This window comes from Drosophila elegans, unplaced genomic scaffold (assembly GCF_018152505.1).
Source record: "Drosophila elegans isolate 14027-0461.03 unplaced genomic scaffold, ASM1815250v1 contig_476, whole genome shotgun sequence".
Taxonomy (NCBI): Eukaryota; Metazoa; Arthropoda; class Insecta; order Diptera; family Drosophilidae; genus Drosophila; species Drosophila elegans.
In genome coordinates, this window is record NW_024545863.1 from 23,688,412 (window position 1) to 23,712,464 (window position 24,053).

At 43.6% G+C, this 24,053-nt stretch overlaps 5 protein-coding genes across 6 annotated transcripts; 1 reads left to right on the forward strand and 4 right to left on the reverse strand.

Moving 5' to 3' along the window:
- Window positions 1-666: 666 nt before the first annotated feature.
- LOC108137012 (retinol dehydrogenase 14) lies at window positions 667-3,771 on the reverse strand. Its single transcript, XM_017258512.2, has 3 exons — window positions 3,623-3,771; window positions 1,743-1,881; window positions 667-1,679 (listed from the first exon to the last, which is right to left on the reverse strand). Exons 2-3 carry the CDS (start codon window positions 1,873-1,875, stop codon window positions 949-951), a joined length of 864 nt encoding a protein of 287 aa, XP_017114001.1. The 5' UTR covers window positions 1,876-1,881; window positions 3,623-3,771; the 3' UTR covers window positions 667-948.
- An 808-nt stretch (window positions 3,772-4,579) lies between these two features.
- LOC108136708 lies at window positions 4,580-7,948 on the reverse strand. Its single transcript, XM_017258033.2, has 3 exons — window positions 7,589-7,948; window positions 7,206-7,529; window positions 4,580-6,932 (listed from the first exon to the last, which is right to left on the reverse strand). Exons 1-3 carry the CDS (start codon window positions 7,897-7,899, stop codon window positions 4,706-4,708), a joined length of 2,862 nt encoding a protein of 953 aa, XP_017113522.1. The 5' UTR covers window positions 7,900-7,948; the 3' UTR covers window positions 4,580-4,705.
- An 869-nt stretch (window positions 7,949-8,817) lies between these two features.
- On the forward strand, window positions 8,818-10,304 carry LOC108136743. The gene is made up of 4 exons (XM_017258086.2): window positions 8,818-9,003; window positions 9,076-9,372; window positions 9,757-9,932; window positions 10,001-10,304. The coding sequence occupies exons 1-4, from the start codon at window positions 8,899-8,901 to the stop codon at window positions 10,053-10,055; spliced, it is 633 nt and encodes a 210-aa protein (XP_017113575.1). The 5' UTR covers window positions 8,818-8,898; the 3' UTR covers window positions 10,056-10,304.
- A 39-nt stretch (window positions 10,305-10,343) lies between these two features.
- Window positions 10,344-13,250, reverse strand: LOC108136955 (V-type proton ATPase 116 kDa subunit a1). Its single transcript, XM_017258440.2, has 4 exons — window positions 13,010-13,250; window positions 11,041-12,912; window positions 10,735-10,978; window positions 10,344-10,678 (listed from the first exon to the last, which is right to left on the reverse strand). Exons 1-4 carry the CDS (start codon window positions 13,160-13,162, stop codon window positions 10,413-10,415), a joined length of 2,535 nt encoding a protein of 844 aa, XP_017113929.1. The 5' UTR covers window positions 13,163-13,250; the 3' UTR covers window positions 10,344-10,412.
- Window positions 13,251-13,906: 656 nt separating this feature from the next.
- On the reverse strand, window positions 13,907-23,135 carry LOC108136749 (V-type proton ATPase 116 kDa subunit a1). 2 transcript variants are annotated; one of them, XM_017258095.2, is made up of 6 exons: window positions 22,940-23,135; window positions 16,874-17,010; window positions 15,189-16,813; window positions 14,865-15,123; window positions 14,559-14,793; window positions 13,907-14,500 (listed from the first exon to the last, which is right to left on the reverse strand). In XM_017258095.2, the coding sequence occupies exons 2-6, from the start codon at window positions 16,988-16,990 to the stop codon at window positions 14,235-14,237; spliced, it is 2,502 nt and encodes an 833-aa protein (XP_017113584.1). In that variant the 5' UTR covers window positions 16,991-17,010; window positions 22,940-23,135; the 3' UTR covers window positions 13,907-14,234. The 2 variants fall into 2 exon arrangements, with proteins under 2 accessions (XP_017113584.1, XP_017113585.1); XM_017258096.2 differs by lacking the exon at window positions 22,940-23,135 and adding an exon at window positions 20,334-20,469.
- Between the last annotated feature and the right edge of the window lie 918 nt (window positions 23,136-24,053).

Genomic DNA, 24,053 nt, shown 5'->3' on the forward strand with positions numbered 1-24,053 from the left:
CGCCATTTAACATATTATTAGCCACCGATCGGCACTATCATCATCGAGCAGGTCACGTGCCCGCTGAGTAGCTGATAATCATCTACCCGAAAGCGAACAACCGCAACCCCCTAAGCCTGGAGATACAAAGGCGGTGACAACCAGCAAAGGATGCGACTGCAATTTTATCAGATTATGTCTGCTGGTGGAATCCCCTGGGATGCACACCCCCCTCACCCTCGTCAACAGGTGACCGAGCCTGGCGAAATTTTGTGTGAGAATTTTTTGGCTTTTCCCCGCTTTTGCACCCTGCTTCTTGTGTATCGGGTTTCTTTACCCGGTTGGCGCTGTGATTTGTCGTTCTGAGCATTTCTCATGAACGTGAAATTGAAACGTTGTGTCCATAATGGCTATCTGTTCAATTTTAAAATTCATTCTTTACTTATTCATTAATTAGTGGAATTTAATTTAATTTAATCAATGGAAAAAGGAGAACAAATTACAAATAAAAACAATTTACAGAGCCTCTTGCTATTCAAATCAAACAAATCAAACACAAATTTGTACAAAAAACATTCTGAAAGTATTTGTCTTTTCAGGTCTAGTTTATAAGTTGTAATAAAAATTAATTTATAAGTAGCAAGTAAAGGATAACTGTTGGGGAAATAAAATAAACAAATAAATAAATAAATTGTTTGGTTGGCATACCAATATATTTTGGAATTTGGAGAAAAATTTTTTTTAAGAACAAGATTCGAGCTAATCATTTCCTTTTAATTTGATTTATATTTTGTGTACACATATGTATGTATAAGCTGTTAAGGAAGTAACCTTCCTATTTTTTTTTATTTTTTATTTATTGAGATGAAAAACTTAGGCTACAGTAAACTCCCCCTTAATAACAAGAAAAGCAAATCAGTTAATTGCGCATAGGACGCTGTGCACTAGCTTTCAGCCCGGGATAGCCGACTAGATCTTGGGTTCCTGGGGCGTAAGCTTAACGATCTTGAGGGACTCCTCCCAGATCTTGAGACCTTTCTCCTCGTCGAGGGCAGCGGCATTGAGGGTGGCCTCCTTGCAGTCCATGTAGTACTTGCCGGACACGTTGGCCACCTCGTCGGATGTGGCCAAGTAGATGGTGGTCTGGGCGCCGGCCTTGGTGGTCTTGAAGAATCCCTTCGTAATGGCCATCATGGGCAGGTTGAGGGGGAAGGGAATGTTGCGCCAAATGCCCGAGTCAATCATGCCGGGGTGCAGGAAGTTAACGGTCACCCTGGTGCCCTCCAGCCTCTTGGCCAGCTCCCGGGCGAAGTAAATGTTGGCAAACTTGGACACGTAGTACAAGTAGGCAGCCGGGAAGGTGCCGATGGGGTTCAACTTGGCCAAGTTAACGGAGGACAGGCGATACAACTCCGAGGCAACGATCACAATGCGAGCCGGAGCGCTCTTCTTCAGCACATCGATGAGCAGGTGCGTCAGCAGGAAGGGACCATAGTGGTTGGTGGCCATGGTCAGCTCCACGCCGTCCTCACTCGTCTGTCCACGGAAGGCCAGAGCCATGCCGGCGTTGTGGATTAGCACATCGATCTTGGGCTCGGTCTTCACGATGTCAGCGGCAAACTCCCGCACGGACTTCTGGGAACCCAAGTCCAGTTTCTTTACCAGGATCTTGCTGTTGTTCGTCTCCTTGACGATCTCATCTGTCAATTGGAAAGATTCTTGTTTGTGATACACATAGTTTGGTTATTATTTGGCCCACTTACCCTTCACAGCATTGGCAGTGTCCAGGTTCCTGCAAGCCATAATAATGCGGGCTCCACGTCCTGCCAAATCCTTGGCCGTCTCCTTGCCAATTCCACTGTTGGCGCCAGTGATGATAACGGTCTTGCCCTCCATCTTAGTCTGTAATCGATGCCAGAGGTTAATTAGTTAATAGGAGGCTACGATCGCAATTGACACGGTCTTGGGCGGCTCGGAAATATGTTTACAACAGTAATTAGTAGGCGCTTGGTCACAGTCCCAGTAATCACAGTTCGTTCGTCTGAAATGGAAGGTCTCTTTGTTTTCATTCCCATTAACGGGTGTCTTAATTGCCGTCCGAGCAGAGAACTCTCTGTGAATCACAGGTAAGCGATCGCCCAGATTGTAACCGAGATGCTAAAGCTTAGATGTTTTGTGGGATCTAGACAATGCACTGTCAGGTGGTAACCGTATCTCAGAGATGTGACGTACCCGCATCTCTCGGAAGGTTTCAAATCTAATCTGTAATTAAGTCAACGCGTCACATATGACCAATAAAAAAAACAAGATTGAAACAAGATTGTGCTAGGACTTACAAGCTGTGATTTTATAGTAATTAGATTTGGCATAGTTGGAATTTATAACAGGCTGCAGATAATTCAAAATTTTCCTAAGGCTAAGCTTATTAAGTATTTTTGCATAACCAATCGACATAATAAATTTGTATCCTAAATTCATAAAAAGTTATTCACAAGTTAACATATTGTAAATTTTGAATAGTCAAAATTGTGAGTTAAACAATGGCATAACTTGTCAAAATCTGTTTCAGTCTATTTGATTTTTGGCTTAGTGACCAACTTATCGTAAAAAATGTCTTTTAATGGTAAGCAGTATAATTTGTATGTATATAACAACCTTATATAAAAAATCTGAGAAGAATTCGCTGCGGAAGTGGGAAGAACAACCACAAAAAGAACGATTTATTCAAGTCGTGTCACTATTTCGGGGCGTGAGGATCTTTTGGACTTAATTATTGGGTATCATGGTTACTGGGATGGGGCGATTTGGCGATTTGGCAATTGGGGGAGGTTCGTTCGTTACCTCGGTGAAACATCGTCCCGCCGTGATGCGCATATAGAACCGAATGCTCATCAATGTGGCCACTATGGCGGCCAATAAAGCCATGAGGAAGATGTCGCGCACATAGTACTCGGTTGGCAGCCAACCGAAGATGAAACCCATCCTACAAATATTCCGAGGTGTGTATACTACATATGTATATATCCGTGTCGACATGCAAATCAGATTATATAATATTGGAGGTAGCAAAGGCCAGACGATTGTCTTAGGGCGAAACAAAACGAGTTTGGTTTTGGGTTTTGGGGTTTCATTTTTTGGGTTATCGGTCAGTCGGCGAAGGTTTTTTCAACTCCAAACGTTTATCAGAGTCTGTCAATAAATCGATTTTGTGGGACTGTTGTGAAAATCCACACTTTCACTTTCACACATGTGCGTAATTATGGCTTATTATGATGAAACGCCGAAAAAAAACTTACAACTAAGTTCATTGGCAGCCAAAACGAAAGAAGGTTGAAAAAGAAAGAAAGTCTAAAGTTTCATGTAGTTTTGAGTTTCTGGTTTTTTTCTTTTTGTTATTTTCGCTGTCCACGTCACAAAGATTTCCGAGTGCTTTCCTCAAGACTCGGAGACTGGCTCTGGTTACGCTTGCATGCACCGCACCGCTCAAAAACTTCCTCCCCGATCTTCCCCACTAGAACCCCGCCCCGAATGCATTCTCAAAAATATCTACATATGGAAAAAAGAACCGACTAAAACTGACCCGTTTTCGGCTTCTGTTCGCTGATTTTCACCAGCCACAGACAAGTTTTTAGTGCACACTCACCTGTTTTGGATCTTGGCTGATCTATAATTTATTGCAACTGCTGTTGGCCTGCACTTTGGACTATCTTGCGGAACGGTTAGAAACTGGAAGATCCAAAAGCTTGTCACAACCTTCGCCTTGAACGATCGCACGGAGACTGAGTCCGAATTCCGATTATAAAGCCGAGGCTGCGGAGAATGCGCGATCGTCTCCACTGGTTGGTATTGTATTGCCATAGTCGCGGTGATTTTGTTATTGCAGTTATAGCCATGGTAACAGGTTGGCCGCTTTCATGGGCTCCTCTTTGTGTCCGTCTTCATTCGTGGCTTACTTCGAGAAAGAGCGACGCAAAGTGGGAGAAAAACTAGTTACCAACGGTAAGAGAAAGATCTGGGGAGTGGGTTCCAAGAAAGCCGGTCTGGAAAAGCCACCTGTGGGGAGCTTCGCAAAGCTTTACCAGTCGTTATGTGGCTGAAATAAACAACCTGAAATTATGTAGAAAATAATAGCCAGCAATTATTTTTTTAATAACCAAAAGGTTATAACTATACGATAAGCTCAAGGGAATCCCGAAGTAAATAAGCTAATAACAATTAAAGGCCACTCAATTTGTGTGTATTTTAATTTAGTTGTTTTTCATTCGTAAACAATTCAGTCATATAAACTATAGTTTAACTTTGAAAAATGTGTTAATTTTTAGTTTATACATATTTCTAAGTTTTCTTGTTAATTCAGAGAAATGGTTCTTCTTTTTAATGGGTTTTAATAAAAAAAATAATTAAATTTAACTTTATTATTATCCCCAAAAATATCAAAAATGCTGTGGCCGTTACTATTGATAATAGAACTACAGATGTAATGTAATTAGTTTTATTATTTAGGTTGTATCTGTATCATAACAAAATAGAAAGCTCAACAATATAGCAAAAGCTTAGCCTAAGCCCATCTAGTTCGTTGCCTAAGTCCTGCGTTTTTTATTTGAAAGAGATAATTGTCAGAGAGTTATCGCACAAATAAAATTCCATTAAATGCATTTAATAATAGATACATATTTACATGGTGATAGTTTACATGAGTTATTTAAATGTCGTATGATAAATGGGTCTATTTCTCGATGGTGTTTTGTCTGCGGGGCTTTTGGGGTTCGGTTTCCGTATCCAGGTGCTTGGTTAAGGTGTTGTACCACTCGTTCATGTGGTTGGAGATGATGTTGATGAAGCGGGAGACCTTTGATTTGACAGTGCTTACGAGGCTCTCGGAGATGGCAGTGAGACTGCGATCCTTGCCAGACGTCTTGCTGATCTTCATGATCTTGGACTCCTTCTCCTCTTTGGGTTGGCTGGCTTCCTTCTCTGGACTCTGATCCACCTTGTACTCGTAGAAGGTGTACCTTCCCAGGGGCAGCATCTCCTCGCGATCCGCTTTGTCAATGCCATTGGAGCGGAGCTCTTCTAGGGAATTGCTGGGCAGTACGGCACGACGCCTGCGCATTGCAGGCACATCCCACCAAGAGGTTATACCTTCATCCACCTTCTCTGGAAGTGTCTTATGCAAGGCTGGGGCTGCTTTCTTGACTCCAAAAAGGGATTTCTTTCCCGACTCCAGGGAACTCTCCTGCACGGCCTCGTCGCCTAGGGAGAACTCGTGCTCATGCTCGCTTATGTGGCTGAGGAAATGCTTTCCCAGCTCTTTTTGTGCCTGCAGAAAATCGTTGGCCACATGTCCAATCCTAGAGTGGCGTCTCCGGGCACTTGGCACGGGTTCCACGTCCTCTTCGGGTTCCTCAACAGGCTTGGGCTTGCTTGGAGCACCCTTGGCCATGGTGGCCTTGCTGGAGAAGGGTTCTGGAAAGAGCAGGGAGTTCAGAGTGGCCCCCAGATTCAATCGCTTGTTCGGCTTGGGAGCCGGTAGTGCCTCAAAGAATTCCGTGGGCAATAGCCGCAACTTGGCGCGACCCACTGACTGCTCTGGCTCCTGCTCCTGCTCCGGTTCGTTTTCATCCTCCTCAGCTCGTGGGATGATCTTCAGCTGGTTCTTGGGCTTGATTCGACGCCTCTTGGGGACTTCTTGCTCGACTTCCTGCTCATTTTCCTCGCCATCCACACTCTCTATGTTCTTGAGATGGACATCCCCTTCCGGGAGCCGTGAGTAAGTGGGAGTTTCCTCCGATTTCTCCCCAATGCGCTTGAAGAACTTCTCCTCATCGAACTCGTCAAAGTCGAAGAGGGGCTTGTTCTTCTTTTCGGGCTTGCGGATTTCCGTGATCTTCTTGGTCAGTGCCGATTTCTTACCCTGACGGTTGTAGAAGAAGGGTCCCGAGTAGCTGGAGGTGCTACGTCTGGCCCGCTTTTTGCCCAAATCGCGGGATTGCTCGAGGACCTGGTACAACCAGGCCAGCGCCTTATGGGGCTTCCCCGACTTGTCCTTGCCATCATCCACATCTCTCTTCGACGGACTGTCGTCCTTGAAGTGCTGCAGCAGACGATCCAGCAGGGTGACTGGGGTTTCCTCCTTATCAACGACAAAGCGTCGGTTGCGATTGATGGAACTCTGCACTGAACCCCGGGCCACGGCAGTTTCCTCGATCAAACGCTGGAGCAATCGATCAGCTGAGCTGTAGCGGGATGAACGGCGCTTCTCCTTGGAGGACTCCCCACTCGAATCGCCCGCCTCGATTTCCGTGAACTGGCAGTGTTCCAGGTTGACGTCGGGTAACACCCAGAAGCCCACCGACATGCTGGGCGTGATCAACTGCAGGGGCTTGGTTGGATCAATTGGCTTGATCAAGGGCCGCAAAGTGGTGTTCAGGTGCAGACGGACATTGTTGAGCTGTACCTTTTGGTCCAGACCAGTCAGCACATACTGCCAAATCTCGCTGCTGCTCAAGCGACTGGTACTCTTCACCGTGATTGTAGTGGGCTCTTCCTCCGTGTTGACCACCATAAAAGCCAGTCCTCCGGACACGGCACTCGCACAATGGGTATACAGCTTATTGCTCGGCGCAAAGACATTCAGTGGTCGGGCTGGGAACACCCTCGATCCCATGACCTTCTTGAACAGGGCAGTCACATACAGACTGAAGTTGGGTCGCTCGAAGTCCAGCAGGGTCATGCGCTTGAAGATCACATCGAATCCACTGGTGGCCGCATCGCCCATCGTTTGGGCCCATCGCAGGGCATCCGTGGTCTCGTCGCCCACCAATCTCTGCGAGGATCGCTCCTCGGGCAGAGTAAGCCACAGCGGAACCCGCTGTTGCTGGAGGATTCGGAGGGCGGGATCGCTGTCGTACAGGTAACTACCCAAACTCGACTTGGGCAACATGTTTGCGGGCCTAATATTATGAGCAGTTAGAGTGGTAAAAAAGGATGTATGTTAAACAATTATATTTTTACTGAATAAAGGATTTGAAGGAAGGACTTATAAAATAGGGATCCATTTCGATAAATTCAGATTGGGTCTGCTAAGTCTAAGGCTTTTATATATTTATTTAAAAAAATCTTTGTTATAAGGCAAGTACGTTATGTTAAATTAATAATGTTTTAGCATAAGATTCCGCTAAGTCCAAATTAGTAATGGAATTAAATATAGATCAGTTTCTACTTACTGAGTCCACCCAAAGGCTGTATTCAGATCCTTGGACATATCCACGTATCTCTTGGTTTCATCCGCACTGCTTCCCGCCGAGATGTCCGCCCCCATGAGTCGCCAATCGTCTACGTATGGTTTGAAAGTATCCGTCATCAGTTTGAGGGTTCGCAGTTCCTGGACGTAATCCTTGGCCCTCGAAGTGCCAAAATCGGTACCCAGCTGCCAAATGCAGTCGGTGATGCCCACCATGTAGGAGGTGTTCAGGATCTTGAGCGTGTGCATGGAGTCCCACTCATCTGGAGCATATGGCACCGGAATGATCATGGTCCAGTTTACGGCCCTTCGAAAAAAAGACTTGGTTACTTTTAGGAAAAAGAGGAGTGGAAAGCTCCTACTTACCTCGTCCATCGATTGAAGCCCTTCCAGACGATCTTGGTGGGGTTTCGCAGTCTAGTCGGGGCATTACTGGCAAAGTAGAAATCGCCCACGAACTTGATGTGCGCATCTCCCAGAAGATTTGCCAAACTGATCACCGCCTTGCGATTCTTACCATCCAAAGCATCGTACAGATCCTCCGGCCGGACGGCAAAACTTACGAATTTCTCGTTCACATCGTTATAAGGACGATTCACATGGAGCTGCACCAGGGTATCCGCCCAGCTAACAACGGCCAGACCCAACAGAACCGCAGCCAAGCAGAGGTTCCACATGTTATTAGTCCAAAGTTAGAGGTACGGGAAGAAAGACCGGAGACCTGAGCGTTGCTCGATGGGTCTGCAACTGACCGGAGTTCTGGTATGACCACCTCTAAATAAACTCCCCGTTTCTTTTCACACCAGCGAATTTCGCTGCACTCCGCAAGAATTTTCCGCTGAGCGCTGCCCTCAATGCGCTGACCTTTTTGCGATGCACAGCCAAAGAAACTTAAACCCACCTGAAAGTGGGCCGTGGGTTGGAATGCTGCCTTTATCAATGAACCATGAGTTGACCCACTGAGGTTCTAGTTTGACGGCCAAAGGCCATATTCTTAGGCATCCTCGCTCTCGGTCACGGATTGTTAGAAGTCGGGGAACGTGAATTCTAGAAAACTTAATTCTTGACCACCGCCAAGAAAACCAAACAAGGTTACCCACGAAAGATTGACGTTACGTTAACTTTTTTAATCATTGATCACGTCCAAGTTGTTAGGCGATAAGATATAAAAAACCTCTCCTAATTTTTGGGAACATTATATAATCCTTTCTATCTACAAATATTTTAATGCTTTTTATAAAGGCCATTTTTTTCACTTTCACATAACATTTACCGCAACATTTTTTGGTGCATGCTTTGTGTCTATGAGTGTACAAAAAACAATAACAAGCCTTTCAAAACCTTAGCTTTCTTGATGTATAGATAATTTAATTAATAATTACAGTAAAAAGAGTTTTAAAGTTTTTTTTTCGTCTTCTGGTACCTGATCCATAATCCGTAAAAAATGAATTATATATATGTATGTAATTAAGCAATGTTTAAATTTAAAAAGCGCGCTCTTGTATTGATCGATAATATATCGATTACTTTCGAAGAACGACAGATATTTATGTATTCGTTATCCAGCACTATTTCCGCCATTTTGTACGCCAAAATTGCGCTACAGCTTAAATAAGTCGGTTGAATTAAATTTAATTGGAAATATAAGAAGCTGTGGGTGGCAAACAATCAAAACAATGGCTTTAATAGGTGACGAGAAGGTGGAGAGCGTTGAAAGTATATCGAATCTTACACAAACCGATGAAATTACCGCTTGTGTTGAAAAGAAACTGTTGCAGTTGGTATGCTAACAAAAACCAATTACAATATTATAGTTATGTATGTATGTATATTTGTTATGACTTCATTGGCAGCGCGCCGAGAATGCTGAACGGGCAGCGAAAGTGGCCGACATGAAAAAGCAGATGGAGGTGCTGCTGGCCGAGAAGTACGTCGCGATGAGCTCCGTTTGTCACGCCAGGAAAGTCCCAAACGTGATGACCAATATCGGGGATCTCTTTGCCAGGAACGCGGCTTTCCTGCACACGCTCAACCATCTGGTCATCCAGAAGGGCGGAGTGGCTCAGGCCTATGCGAACCACTGCAAGAATATCATCAAGACCAAGAAGGCCCACAAGCAGCAGAGTCCTCTCGACGAAACCTCCCTGATGGTAGGCCAGCTCCTTTGCTCCAGAACCCTCAAATTTTAAGTTAGGAACCTAGCCAAGACTACTAGGCAAAACATATGATTGCTTTAATTCATATTTTAACGTTTTAAGATATATATATTGTTTTTAATATTTCAATATTTATCGAATAGTTGGCCTATCAAAATGTTTGCTGGTAAAGGAGTTGCCGGTAACAGAGTTTTAGATACCTTAACATCAGGTGTGTCGACATATGTAGATATTAAAGACCTAATCAAAGTCATCAATTGATCATAGGGTAACAATTAAATTAAATTGCCGAGTTAAAATAATAGGAACAATTACAATTTGATATATGTAAGCTTGCTTTAAGACTACAAAAGTTGCCCAATATATTTATGGTTTCAGCCACACCATGAACTGAAGAACCACATCGAAGCTTTAAAGAAAGAGGTGCTGAAGATAAAATCAAAGTCGTCGTTGATCTCTGAGATGCTTAACAAAAAACGGAATTTATTCAATGACATACAAACGTCCATTACTAATGATATCCGTGGTCTTTATCACATTGAGCGGGAAGCCGTGTTAGTATTTGCCTTACAAAAATATGTTTAACTTAGTACAAATAATTTTTAATTATTTTTCTCAACAGCGAAATCCTTGACGATTTGAAATCAGAAATGATCATATCTCGACGCTCCGCTTAATGAAAGTTTTAAATCAATATTGGCTCAAGACTTTGAAAGCTGCAGGCTTATTTTATACGAAAACATGAACAAGTTCTTAAAATTACGTTTCAACGTAAAGATTATAAATTATCAAAAAACTAAACGCAATTAAATCTTAAACAAAACCTAACCCTTTAAGCATATTAATTCCATTTGAAACTTCGGACACGTAACACTTGCCGTAATAATAGCTTATTCTAAAAATAAAAAAAAGTAAATCCCTATTTTTTGCCTTAAAACTGTCATGAATTAATAAAGAACAGTAAATTATTTTGTGATGCTTCTTTTATTAATCTTGTTTAAATGAGGTACCCTCTGAGGTCTCCCCATATGCTTCTAATCGTCTTCGATGACGACCAAGATGTCCCTGAAACAAAAGGGCGTGAACGGATAGCCGTTTCCAGTGTAGAACTTGCTCATGAACTCCACCCAATGCAGACGCAAAGTGTGCAAGAAGGCGGATAGACCCTCCATCATGACCATGATAGCAATGGTGAAGAACTCCCAAACGGCAAAGATGAAAAACAGCCCAATGGCGCCCACATAACCGTTCATTTGCAGTCCCATCGCCAACACCATGGTCCAAAGAACTTCAGAGAGCTCTGAAATAAAATCACTTGTAAGCCGAACTTGAATTGTGCAACCAGGAGATTCTTACGGGCGTGAGCCAAGGACAAGGCCCAGAGACGCAGATAGGAGGCCGTGTGCGAGATGGTACTGAGGATATACTCGATTGTGTGGATAGCCTGGTGGATCCAGATCTCGCTCATGGGCTCGTCATCCTCTTCGCTGTGTCCGCCTGATTCGTGGGCCTCAGCTACCTCCGTGATGACGATTTCCTTTCCGGTGGTAACCTCTATCTTCTCCACGATCTCATCTACCTCCACCAATGGGCCAGCAGGCTAAAAGGTAACAGTTTTAAATTTATACGAAACAGCCCAACTTTTATCTTATCTAATCTCACCCTGTTGCGGCGTTGGAATTTAATATACAAGGGCTTTCCGAGCAGGATCCAGGGAATGCAAAGAAGGGCCACCACTAGGAAAATCATCTCGAGATTCCTCTGGATCGGGAACATATTAGCTTCACAGCCCGGCAAGACCGTCTCCGACTTGAAAAGCACCATGTCGATGAACATGATCAGCACTGATGGTGCACAACCGGGACTGTCGGCCGTCACGTCGGTGGTTGGACTGTACTTGATCCACTTGTAGAACATCATGAAGCACATGTAGCCGAACATGAGCAGCAGAAAGAGGACCTGCGGCACGAACTGCAGGATGATGTATGCGTACTTCTTGAAGAACACGAAATTCTCCACCGACATGCACACGCCGAAGACCATGTGCAGGACTCCAAAGATGATAGAGAGCTTCATCTTGTAGGTGTTCAGGAAGATGATCTTGTTCGAGGCCGATTGCCAGACGGGATCTATGCCCATGGGGTAGACACCGCGCGTGGCCACCGAGGGGTTGAGCGTCAGGGTGGGATTGGTCAGCACAGTGGTTCTGTTGTACACATTGACCCAACGTGTGCCGAACACGTTGATCGATTTGGAGAATATATCGTTGTAGTGGAAGCCCGTGTACATGGCAAACAGACCCATCAGCATTATAATATATCGTCCGGCGAAGAAGATGTTCCAGATTTCGCCACCTCGCTTCTTAGCCAACCGCTTCTCGTCGACCACCATCCAGAGACCCAGCAGGAAGAGGATAGTGCCGTGGCCCATATCTCCGAACATCACGGCGAACAGGAAGGGGAAGGTGATGCAGGTGTACAGACCCGGATTCACCTCACGGTACCCAGCAATTCCATAGGCATCAATCAGATTCTGGAAGCCACGCGTGAACTTATTCGTCCGGAAGTACGTCGGCGGCTCCTTTTTGGTGTCCAGCACATTGATGAACGAGGGCACGGTGCTGCCCACACTGGCTGATCCGGCGGCCAGAGCCACCTCCACCAGCTCCAGCTCCCTTTTGGGGACCCAGCCCTCGCCAATCAGGCACTTACTGCCCAGGTCCACGTTGAACAGGTTCAGCGTGTGGTAGATGCCCTTCATCTTCTTCACCATGGCACTCCAGGTGGGGATCTGCTTCAGGGCAGCCTGCAGCACGCAGGTCCTGTGGTCTCTCGTCTGGTCGATGATGGCTTGGAGGTCGTCCAGCCGGGTCTTCACATTCCTCACCATCTCCTGCCGCTCGGCATGCGAACTGGGGCACGGGTACATGTGGGCATGGAAGCCATTGCACACCTTGCGAATCCTGCCCTGCAGCTGATCGCCCTGGAAGAAGACCACGAACACGCTCTTGTGCAGCACATTGCCTGTCTTGGGATCCGTCAAAGCAACATCCACATCGCACCGGCGAACGAACACATTGCCACGTGAGATGCGCCACAACATCCGCTCGAAGGCGTACTCCCGCTCCCTGCTGATCACTCCTGCCACAAATCCCAGATGGCCATTGGACTGCTCGGGATCGCGATGGGTGCCCTTCTTGTTCAGATCGAAGTTGTGCGACTCCTGGTCCGAGAAGAACTGATCGGTACGCTCCAGCACTTGGATCATCTCGCTGAGCTCCAAGAAGCTGGTCTGCAGGTTCACATTGTTGGCAGCCAGCTCCATGATCTCCGTCTCCGTCTTCTCCAGGTGTACCTCCAGATCGATGATCTCACGCGGCTGCGGCGCCGGCGGGAAGTCATCCATCAGGTCGAGCACCTTATGGCCTTCCTTGTTGAGCTCGGCAGTCACGTAGCGGATCCGGCGCTCCAGTTCATCGCATCGTCTCACCTCACCAACGAATTTGCGCTGCTGGGCGTTCACCTTGACGTTCAGCTGTTAAAGGGATAAGGGTGGAAGGACTCCGACTTAGATCTTTATAAAATTCTCTATCCAGATAAATGTATTTATCCAGAGCCAGGAGATCACTTACGTCACGAAACTGGACGCACCCAACTTCGCCCAAGGCTGCAATCGTATCGTAGGCTGCCTCTGGCTGAAGATACATCTGCACCAAGGACATCACCTCGCTGCGGAAAATGCTGTTGCTCTCCTGATTGGAGCCGCAGCTCCACGACTTGGACATGTTCACTGATCCTGTTGCTTCTTTTTTGTGCTTAAATATTCCAGAGTGGTTCCGCACATTCGGAGCGCAGCTGACGAACTGATCGGTCCGGTCACTTGACTTGGACGAGGAAGGTTCCGTGGTGATTGCTGACCCACAGCGGCTTATCAGCGGAGGCGAGTCGCCTGCCTTGGATAAATATTTGGGGAACTCGGTGCCCAATTGAGCCATCCATCAAAATGACGGAATGTCCGTTGCCTGTATTGCAATTCCCCTTTCCTAAATCACAGTCTTTCTCTTATCAGATAATAGTTTGCCCTGGGCGTAATACTCAGCCAGTTGGAATTAAAAACCAATTGTCAGATAATTATAAATTGATTTCCAGTTCACTAAATACATGACACATACGTAAATAATAGGAACTATAATAAATATATTTAAGTTCATACAGTCAAACTATAGTAAAACTAGTTTTATTGGCAGTATAGAAAATATATGGAAGTAATATAAATTCCATTACTCGATTTTCAGTTCAAGTTAAGGAATTTCGACTGTAAACATTTCGTATAACACCCGAAAGTATGCTACAAAAACTAAGTTTTGTATAACAGTTATAACAATTATCTATTTATTATTTGACCAGACTGTTCAAATGTAAGTTCATGAAAAACAACAAATATTTTAAATGATTTGTTTACGAAACCTCTACAAAACCTGTTCTTGTGCTTAAAATTAGCTGTTTCCCAATTAAACATTTCAAACATATTTGCAGTTCTCTTCTTTGCTGTATATTTATTACAATTAATATTTGTATAAGTAGGTATTATTATAACAATGAATATCAAATTATTGCTTTTGAAACAGTTTCTGAGAATACTAGGCACAACTCAAATGAGGAATACTTTTAAAACAGATGGAATACAAAACGAAGGATACAAAAAATGTGGGAAGAGCACCACAATACTGACAATATCCGAAAAATTAAACAAAACAAAACATTTAACAAACAATCAAAATAGTTTGGGCTGGAAGTAAACAAATCTTGCTGATAATTGAATACACATTTCCCTAGTTTGAGCACATTCGGATGGGTCTACTCCTCCTCCTCGCCATCGAGGATGGCCTTGAAGCTGAAGGGCTGGAAGGCGTAGCCCATACCCTCGTAGAACTTGCTCATGAACTCCACCCAGTGCAGACGCAGTGTGTGCAGGAAAGCGGACAGACCCTCCATGAGAACCAGGATGGCCAGGGTGAAGAGGCACCAGGCTCCAAAGATGATGAACAGCCCAATAGCGCCGCCCACGCCGGACATTTTCAGGCCCAGAGACAACACCATTTGCCACAGCACCTCGGAGAGCTCTGGAATGCGAATGTAATTAGTAATGTAATCAAAAAGTCTTTTAAGAGGCATATTTACGGGCGTGAGCCAGGGACAAAGCCCAGAGACGCAGATAGGAGGCGGTGTGCGAAATGGTACTGAGCACGTATTCAATGGTGTGAATGGCCTGGTGGATGTAGATTTCGCTCATGGGCTCTTCCTCATGGCCATGGGCACCTCCAGCGTTCTCCTCGTTTCCAGAGAAGCCCGTGGGCAGAGGGGTTTCACCCTCGGCCAGCTCAATGTTGCCGGTCAGCTGACCATTGTGTTTGGCCTACCGGGAAAAGTATAAATAAAATGTGATAAATACAAGCTCAACCTAAGTAAGTCTCATAGTAAACCTACATGATCGTTGTTTTTGCGGGTGAACTTGATGTACAGGGGTTTGCCCAACAGCATCCAGGGAATGCAGCAGAGGCCAATGAGCACAAAGGTTTTCTGCAGCTGCGGCTGGGACTCGAACATGAACTCGTTGCATCCCTTGGGCGGCGGTGAGTTCTTGAACAGCATCATGTTGATGAACATGATCAGCACGGAGGGAGCGCAACCGGGAGTCTCGGGCTGGAAGTTCGTCCTGGCGTTATAGTTGAACCACTTGAAGAACCTTAAAACCATTTAAAATGATTACATTTTGAATAGAATAGATGAGTACTTGATAGGTAAACTCACATCATGAACACCATGTAGCCGAAGAGCAGCAGCAGGAAGAGGATCTGGGGCACGAACTCCAGGAAAATGGAGGCATAGCGCTTGAAGTGGGTGAAGTTAACGACCGACATGCACACGCCGAAGACCATGTGCAGCACACCGAAGATGATCGAGAGCTTCATCTTGAAGCTGTTGAGGAAGATGATCTTGTTCGAGGCTAGCTGCCACACGGGATCCAATCCGAAGGGATAGACACCCACGGCGGAGCTGTTGGGCGGCAACTGCAGGGACGGATTGCTCAAAACCGTGGAGTTGTCGTAGTTGATGAACCAACGCGATCCAAAAATGTTCATTGACTTGGAGAACACGTCGTTGTAGATCAAGCCCGTGTACATGGCAAACAGACCCATCAGCAGGATGATGTAGCGACCGCCGAAAAAGATGTTCCAGATCTCACCACCGCTGCGGATGCGTGCCAACTTGCGCTCCCACAGCACCATCCAAGCTCCGAACAGCACCAGGATCAGACCGTGGCCCAAATCACCGAACATCACGGCGAACAGGAAGGGGAAAGTGATGCAAGTGTACAGGGCGGGGTTGCACTCCCTGTACGAGGCCACTCCATAGGCATCGATCAGATTCTGGAAGCCACGGGTGAACTTGTTGGTCCTGTTGAAGGTCGGCGGCTGCTCGTTGGTATCGATCACGTTCAGGAACGATGGGATGGTGCTGCCCACGGCAGCAGATCCATCGGACAGAGCCTTCTGGACGACGGGCAAGTCCTTGGTGGGCACCCAGCACTCGCCAATCAGACACTTCTTGGTCACATCCATGTTGAACAGATTCAGCGTGTGGTAGATGGCCTTCATCTTCTTGACCATAATCGACCACGAGGGCAGATTCTTGGACACCGTGGCCAAGACGCGGCTGCGGTGATCCTCTGTCTGGCTGAGGACCAGCTTAAGATCCTCCAAGCGAGTGCGCACGTTGCGCACCATCTCCTCGCGCTCGTTGTGCGAACTGGGACAGGGATACAGGGAGGCGTGGAAGCCCGTGCACACCTTCTTGATGCGGTTCTTCAGCTGCTCACCCTGGAAGAAGGCCACGAAGACGGTCTTGTAGATGGGATGACCGGTGGCCGGGTCATTCAGTGGCTGATCCAGATCGGAGCGCTTGAGGAAGACATTGCCCCTGGAGATGCGCCACAGCATGCGCTCGAAGGCGAACACACGCTCGCGGTTGATCACGCCGGCCACGAAGCCAAGCCTGCCGCGATGCTGAGCGGTGGCCTCATCTCCTCCAGCTCGGTTGGAGGAGTCCAGGTTGAGCACCTCCTGGTCGGAGAAAAAGCCCTGCGTGTTCTCCAACACCTTGCGCAGTTCGGTGAGCTCCAGATAGTTGGACTTCATGTTCACCTCGTTCTGGGCCAGCTCGATCATCTCCGACTCGGTCTTCTCCAGGTGAGCCTCCAGATCGATGATCTCGCGTGGATTGGGGGCACGCGGAATATCATCCTGGATATCGGGCAGGACGATGCCGTCCTTCTTGATCTCCGTCTCGATGTAGCGGATCTTCCGCTCCAGCTCATCGCAACGCCGCACCTCGGTGACGAACTTCCGCTGGAAGGCGTTCACGTTCACGTTCAACTGCGAAAAGATATATCACCTGATTAGTCGGGGTATTTTTTAAAGACAATCCGTACTTACGTCGCGGAACTGCACGCAGCCGGTTTCGCCCAGCTCAGATACGGAGGTGTACGCGGCCTCCGGCTGAATGAACATCTGGCATAGTGCCATCTCCTCACTACGGAACATGTCCCCCATCTTGGCGAGTGCTTACGTTCCTGTGGGCGAACAGAGGGGTTGGGATGGGGGGTTAGTTTCGGCATTCCGCAGACGTGCAATTAAAATACGGAAAAGCAGCACCGACCGCGATTAGTTTTCGCCCTCAGTGAGTGTTTTGTCTGGGCCCACAGTATCGTATACGATAAACAATGGGATACATCGGGGAAAATAAGTGCCAGCAATTGGGTTTTTTGAAATAAATTCATTACAGTTTTCTTAAAAGAGCATTTACCGATTTAATACCTTAGTTATAAAAACCTGATATAGGTATAAAATGGTTTAAAATATTAAAAAATTAAATCCCGTATTAATACACGCTTTTTAGCTATGGTTTTGACATTTTTCTTAAATCTTGTGTAGAATCGATTTATTTAACATTAATTAGTTATTCAAATTTCGTGTCTGATTTACAATTTTGCATCAAGTTAATTTCAGTGCTACTTCGCCCCCTATTCCACCCAACCCGACATATTTATGTACAAATTTCGCTGGCTTGCAAATTATTTTATTTATTTGTCTTTCGTTTGTTTTTCTCTGGTGTGGAAAGGCAATCACTTTATTTTCAGCTCCATATGTTGTTCGGATTTGGCCAAAACTCAACATGTGTTTTGGCTTTCAGCACAACAAGAGAACCAAACAAGAGAGTCAATATATTAAGATACCAAATAAGTATTGGTTTCTCAATTACAACACCTTGTCACGTTCTACACACTCGAATTTAATTTGCAAAATCACGTAACTTCAAAAGGATCGTTAAATTCAATTGTAATTTTTTCAAGGCCTTTAATGTATGATTATATAAAATACAAAAAAGAATAAGGAAACAAGTGAACCATGTAAAAAAATTTAGATAGATTTAATTAAACCTGTTGAAAACAATTTTTTTTTCGTCATAAAAAAAGTTGCAATTCTATGAATTTTATGGTTTATAATCGAAACAAAAAGTCGTTAGGGTAACTTGTGTGTTCTCCTGTCGAATTCATTGTTTATAAGTCTCTAGTCAGACTAAACAGCATAGTTTGTTATATCGTTTTGTAACACAAAGACATTCCTTGTTACCAAAATGTCATTTTCTAAGGTAATCTAAAAGGGTAGGTGTGTAGGTACATACTTCCAAGACTTAAGTACATTTTTTCTCGTAATCGTAACCATTTTGCTTGAGCTATCTCTAGACCAGCTGCAATATTGTTTACAGCCCAGCAAACAGTTCTTATCTTTATGTCGGTCTTAAATGCATTCTCTTGCTATATTTATTTCTTAAGTCAGTTGAACCTTCCAAAACCCACAAAACATATGCGGGTCTCCACAAAAGTACCGATATAAGTTTAGCACATTTACTGATAATTGTAACATTATCAAGAACAGCTCGGCCCTGTGCAAATAGAGTTGTTGTCTTTTCCCAAAATCGGGGAAACTCTGATAATGCAAGTAATTAGTGTTTTTGATTTAATTGGGACGCCTCCGCGCTGACGCGTCTATGGGTGGATTGGTGAGCCGTTGAATGACATTTGGTGGGGTGGGGCAGGTCCTGGGGAAGGGCATTAGTCCGTAGTTCGCATTGTGGTGTCTGCACTCGAGAGCATTTCGCCATTTCGCAGTGTACACACAGACGACACCAAGGTTTGTTGTGACATCATCGGGCCAAACAGTCAACGACACGGCGACGTCAGCCTCGCACATTATCGAACTTTAATGGGTCCCCGGTCCCCGAATTCCATCCAAGTCCCCATTCCCATTAGCCGACAGGAGAGAATTAGCTTTTGCTTTTTGCGGTAGATATAAAACGTATGATGTGTTATATATATTAATACATAAGTAGCATGTATTAAAAACATTAGGAATATGTTCTCGTCATCGTGAAAAACAAATAGGAACACTGCCCCAAAAATTTCTTAAACGATTGAGTTAAATTTTTATTACTTAAATTTATTTATTTATTCTTTAAGTGTAGGCTAAGAAAATTGTCCACTTACTCACTATAGTGTTATTTTAATTATTTTTTTTTTTAATTATTTATGTGCACATATTTTTGGGAATTTCCGGACGTGACTCCACCAAGAACTTACAGATTAAATAAGTGTTGACTCATTTTGTAAGTCATTTTGCAAAAAGAACTTAGATATATGCTCTTATCAATAATTCATAATTTTAGTAGAATGCTTTCGCTCTCAGTGTACTGGCATTCGACTCTTTTGTAAAACAGCATTAAAATAACAAAATAATGGCCAAAGCAATCGGCCAGGAGCCAGTTAGTGTGGAATCGTCATTAATACCAGATTCGCTTTTAGGTTTATCAATCACATGACCAGCTACTGCAAAATGCTAATGTCGGATTGGAACAGTAGGCTTATGGATATCAAATTCTCAGTGGAATGGGACTGTGACTGTACAACTCGATCCACTTGATGTTCCCAATCGCCTGTTGCTGCCCCTTTGTCGAGATATCTTTTGAGCAGTTTCAGCATTTTGCGCTTACACTTTTATCAGCGACACTTTGTTGTTATTCTTGGGCTTTATATATGTATGTACATAACTAAGAATCGTTGGCTGGTTGTCGCCAGTTTGCTAAAAATAGCAGAGTCATGAAATTCTCCGTCTTAATTGCTTTTATTAATAATTATGAATGTGGCTCATTCTCGGCTCGTTAAAGCTCATTTTAGAATGTTTGCCGGCCAATTGTTTTTCTAAATTTTAATTGCAATAATAAATTACTATTGGCGTGTGCCGATGCAGAGGCAAAGGAAAAATCTTTATATACCGGGTTCTAATAAAACGCGGCTACTTGTTAAATTTACAATGCCATTTAGTGCATCGTTAGCTCGGTTAATTAGCACAATTTTTTTTACTTAATGATTGCTTATTTATGAGACATCCAAGGTTAATTTCTTATAGAAAAAAAAATTTGCATACTTTTTACTAACTAGAGATATTAAGCTGGCCTCCAGAAGGTCGTTTACATATAAAATTCATTGTTTTTTTGATTAAATTTTAATCAACTGTCGGTTGGCTTTGAGGGGTTAATCACGAAAAAATGGGTATACCTCAGAAGCTTACCACTACAATGGCAGCTTAACAATAGGATATCAGACCTTATAAGAGTATATTATACTTATTCCAAGCACTATTTTCAATAGTTCCTATAAACGCATTATCGAATTGTGGATTAATTGAGTTCTCAAAGAATAAAAAGCCTAAGCAAAGCACCTAATTGGTAAATATTTATTCGTTTGCCATCAATTCACTCGAAACTCGTAATACAACTGCCAAGAACACCCCCGAAACCCGGTTGTATTCGAAAAACAGGTAATTCAACGCAACTTGCCTGCTCAAATGCTGTTTACCGATTCGACGAGCGTACTTTCGTTTTAATAAAGTTAACAAAAATTGGAGTCAAGATTCCAATTGCAATTGCCCAATATCACAATATCACCGTATCACAGTTCACACGCACAGCTCGAACACGAAAAAAACACTGAGCCAGCGCAGCTGAACCAACTGGCTAACTGCTAACTGTAAACCAGTTCAACTTCAAAACAACAACTAAGCGCTAAGCGGCGTTGCCATTGCCGTTTGCTCTCCGCTCTTCTCCTTTCTTGTGTCGTCCCACTTCTCTTCTCTGCTCTCTGTTTGCCTGGTCAATTTCGTGAGTGGACTCTAGCATTGCGTGCATGTGTGTGGGTGTAGGCTACCGCGATACACAGGTTAACTTAGTTAACTGGAATATCTTAGCCCGTTTTTTATAATTTTCATAAATAACATTTTTAAACCAATAAGTCCACTTAAACCATTTAATTTAATTTCAATATAATATAATAGCAACAGCAAAAAACATATAGTGAGCATGCACATAGTTAAATACCCGATTTCTCATTTAAATCAAGAGCTAAAATTGATTTTTAAACTGTAATATGGCATTTAAGAATTTTATTTTGAGAATTTTATTTTTTTTACGTTTTGTAAAGTAATGTCATTAAAAAATTAAGAATGATCATATTGAAAAGCTCGACTTGAACGCTCTTATTCTTATCAGTCAAAAATTAGATTTAAACTCATCATCCTGATCATCTTGTCAAATACATTTTTCTTTATTTGCGTTTAAATGCTTTAAATCGTACATTCTCATTAAATATTTTTATTAGTGGCCTTGCTGTTGACGAGATCAAAGTAATTTGGAGCTTCACTGTGGTTCGGATGCAATCGTGGTTGTTGGTGTGGTAGTTACTCCTGGCTTACTCACGCGAGTTGTGGGTGAGCCTTAATCACATTTAATAAAACGTCGAAGGGAGAGGTTGAAGAGGGGAGGCAGAGAAAGAGAGAGAGAGCGAGCGGTTGACATTGACAACCCCCCTTTTCTTGGGAACGAGCGCACGCCCATGTATGCGTAAGCTAATATCGCTACGCTTCGAAGTTTCGTTAAATTTTTTCTCTGTTTTGTTTGTTTCTCTCTTTATCGCTTTCCACTTTGACTCTTTTTATTTGTTGTTAATTCGAATACAAAAATAACTTCTACTTTTTATTGTGCTTTTGCGCTCAGTTTTTATGACAATTCAATTTTTTTCACTGCGGGTAATTAAGAACTCGCTCGCACAAATATACGAACAAATTCGATGGTAACCACAAATGGAGGCGATCGAGAAAAAAACAGGCCAGACATATTTTATTAACGCCAATTGTCTATTTCATTCGTTTTCTTCAACCAGTACTAAAACTTTTTCTGGTGGCGCCTCCATTGCGTCACAAAAAAAAAAAAAAAAAAAAAAACAATTATACCCATATGGCACTAACTTATCATTGAACTTATGGCCGGGAATCAAAACGGAAACTGGCTAATAAATTAACTAACACAAAGCATTTTTTTTGTAGGCTTATGAATGTGTATCCCAGTGTAAATTTTCCTAAAGTTTTATTTTAAATTTTTCCTTCGAAAGCTACTTAAAATATATTTTTACTATTTTTTTACGACTTGAAAAAGTTTTTATCTGAAAGTTAGTTAACTAAAAGTCGGAAAAACTACAAAACCGAGTGTCATAAAAGCTTCAGAAGAATAGAAAACGAACATACGGCAAGGCTCATTAATATTCCGATTGCAGTGCAATGCTCCACACCCAATGCCCATAAGACGGTAGAGTTATGTAATTGGAGATCAGGGACTCAAGTGTCGGGGCTTTATATAGCTTATTCTTCAGACGACCACTTGTGCAGCAAATACTATACTTGAGATGTGGAGCTGCTAGATTTCTGGGACCGATCAGATTTTCCATTCATAAACTAGGTCTGATGTGGCTATGGCTAATCAGCAAAAAATTGATTGATCGATTGAAGTTCTATGGGAAATTTATTGCGCGATCCATAAATCATAATCGAATGGAATTTATTGTTTGGTATTTGCAACTACTTGAGCTCAGCTTTTTGGGTTTCCGTTTCAGCGGAAGATTTTTCCAGGCAAAGCTGTAGAATCGCAAAGATCACATGATAGCCCCCACATATGATTGCATAAAACTCGAAAACTCACGACTCTGTAAGAGAGCGCGACTCACATACACTATGTGGAGAGTATTATATGGGCTTGACTAACACTCACACTGCTAGACTTGGTGCGTATCTGAGAGATACTCGCGGGTTTCGGAAAGAGATAGCACTTCGGTAGCCAGGTATCTGGCGCTCTGACTTTAGCTGTGACTTCTGGCAGGTGTTTACACAATGGGTCCCATGACAGGTGAGCCACCCCCCCCCCCACCCCACTTTGCTAACTAGTAGCTGTAACTAGCTGGCATCACGTGCCAAAATGCAGGCAATTTGAGTTGAATTACGAATACTCCCTGCTGATAGAGCACGTGCTTTTGATCATTAGTATAGTTTCTGTGGATAAACCCTAGATCTATCCAAGATCACCTTGAACCCGCTTGGTTTTTCGAGTTTTTCGCTTACCTTCGCAGCTCCGAAAACACTTTTGATGGCTAAGACACCAGATTCGATTCCCCGCGAGTGCGAGCGATAAAATTAGAACTTGTTTGTTGCCGAGCGAGAGTATCCGCAGTATCTTTATTTGAATCTGAATCTGAACCTGAATCGAGCGGAGCACACGTCTGCTCACCGCCAACGATCGCCTGCGTTTAAATTTGGCACTCGCTGCCGCTACTTGGGAACCTCGCAAATCAGCTCTCTATATCTCTCACTCTCTATAACTCACACCCTCTGTAGGATCCCACTCTCTATCGAGAACTCACACTCACTATCGAGCACACTCACTCTCCCCAAGTGGGCATGCCAACTATGTATGATCGGGGGTCGTTATCAGAAATCAGAAATCGACAAATACCCGTACTAAAGTCGAAATCCTCGAGTGCTACATACATATGTACAAATGTCCGCATTGCGTAGCCACTGCCTTCTTCACTATCAATTTAAATTAATAACGCTTCAACCAAGTAATTCCCTGGTCTAGATAAGTCGAGCTGATATTGACAGTTGTTTGTTTTGGTTTTGTCAGGCACTATAAATCGCCCCTCTTGTGGGCCCTAGCAACTGAAGAAGGGGGAGCACAAAGTGAGCCCATCGATCTATTGCTATAATGGGACTGATACAATTTTAACTTTTCTATTTCTGGGTAGCGAAACTCTTGACTGTCTCCGGTCTGACAAAAGAAATTGTCAATTGCTTATTGTTTGTTAGAAAATGTTAAATCGAATAATTTATCAATCACCAGCAATTACTATCAATCAAACACCATAATTACAGGGAAAAATTAATTGATAATAAAAAAAACACATATTAGATGTGTTTTGGGAACTATCTTCTGTGGCTTTATATAAGGTTTTATAAAAAACATAATATGTTCTTAAAACAGAGAACAATATTATATCATTGCAGTATTTATGAAACACAATTAATATGGAAAAACAAGAGTAGGGACGTAATTAATTATTTAATCCTAAGAAGCATTCATACTAAACTAAACAACGCAAGGGTAATTAATATTAAAGTTTGTATCTGCTTGTAAATATTTAAATTCAAACCAGTGCTGTAAAACGTATGGGCAGCC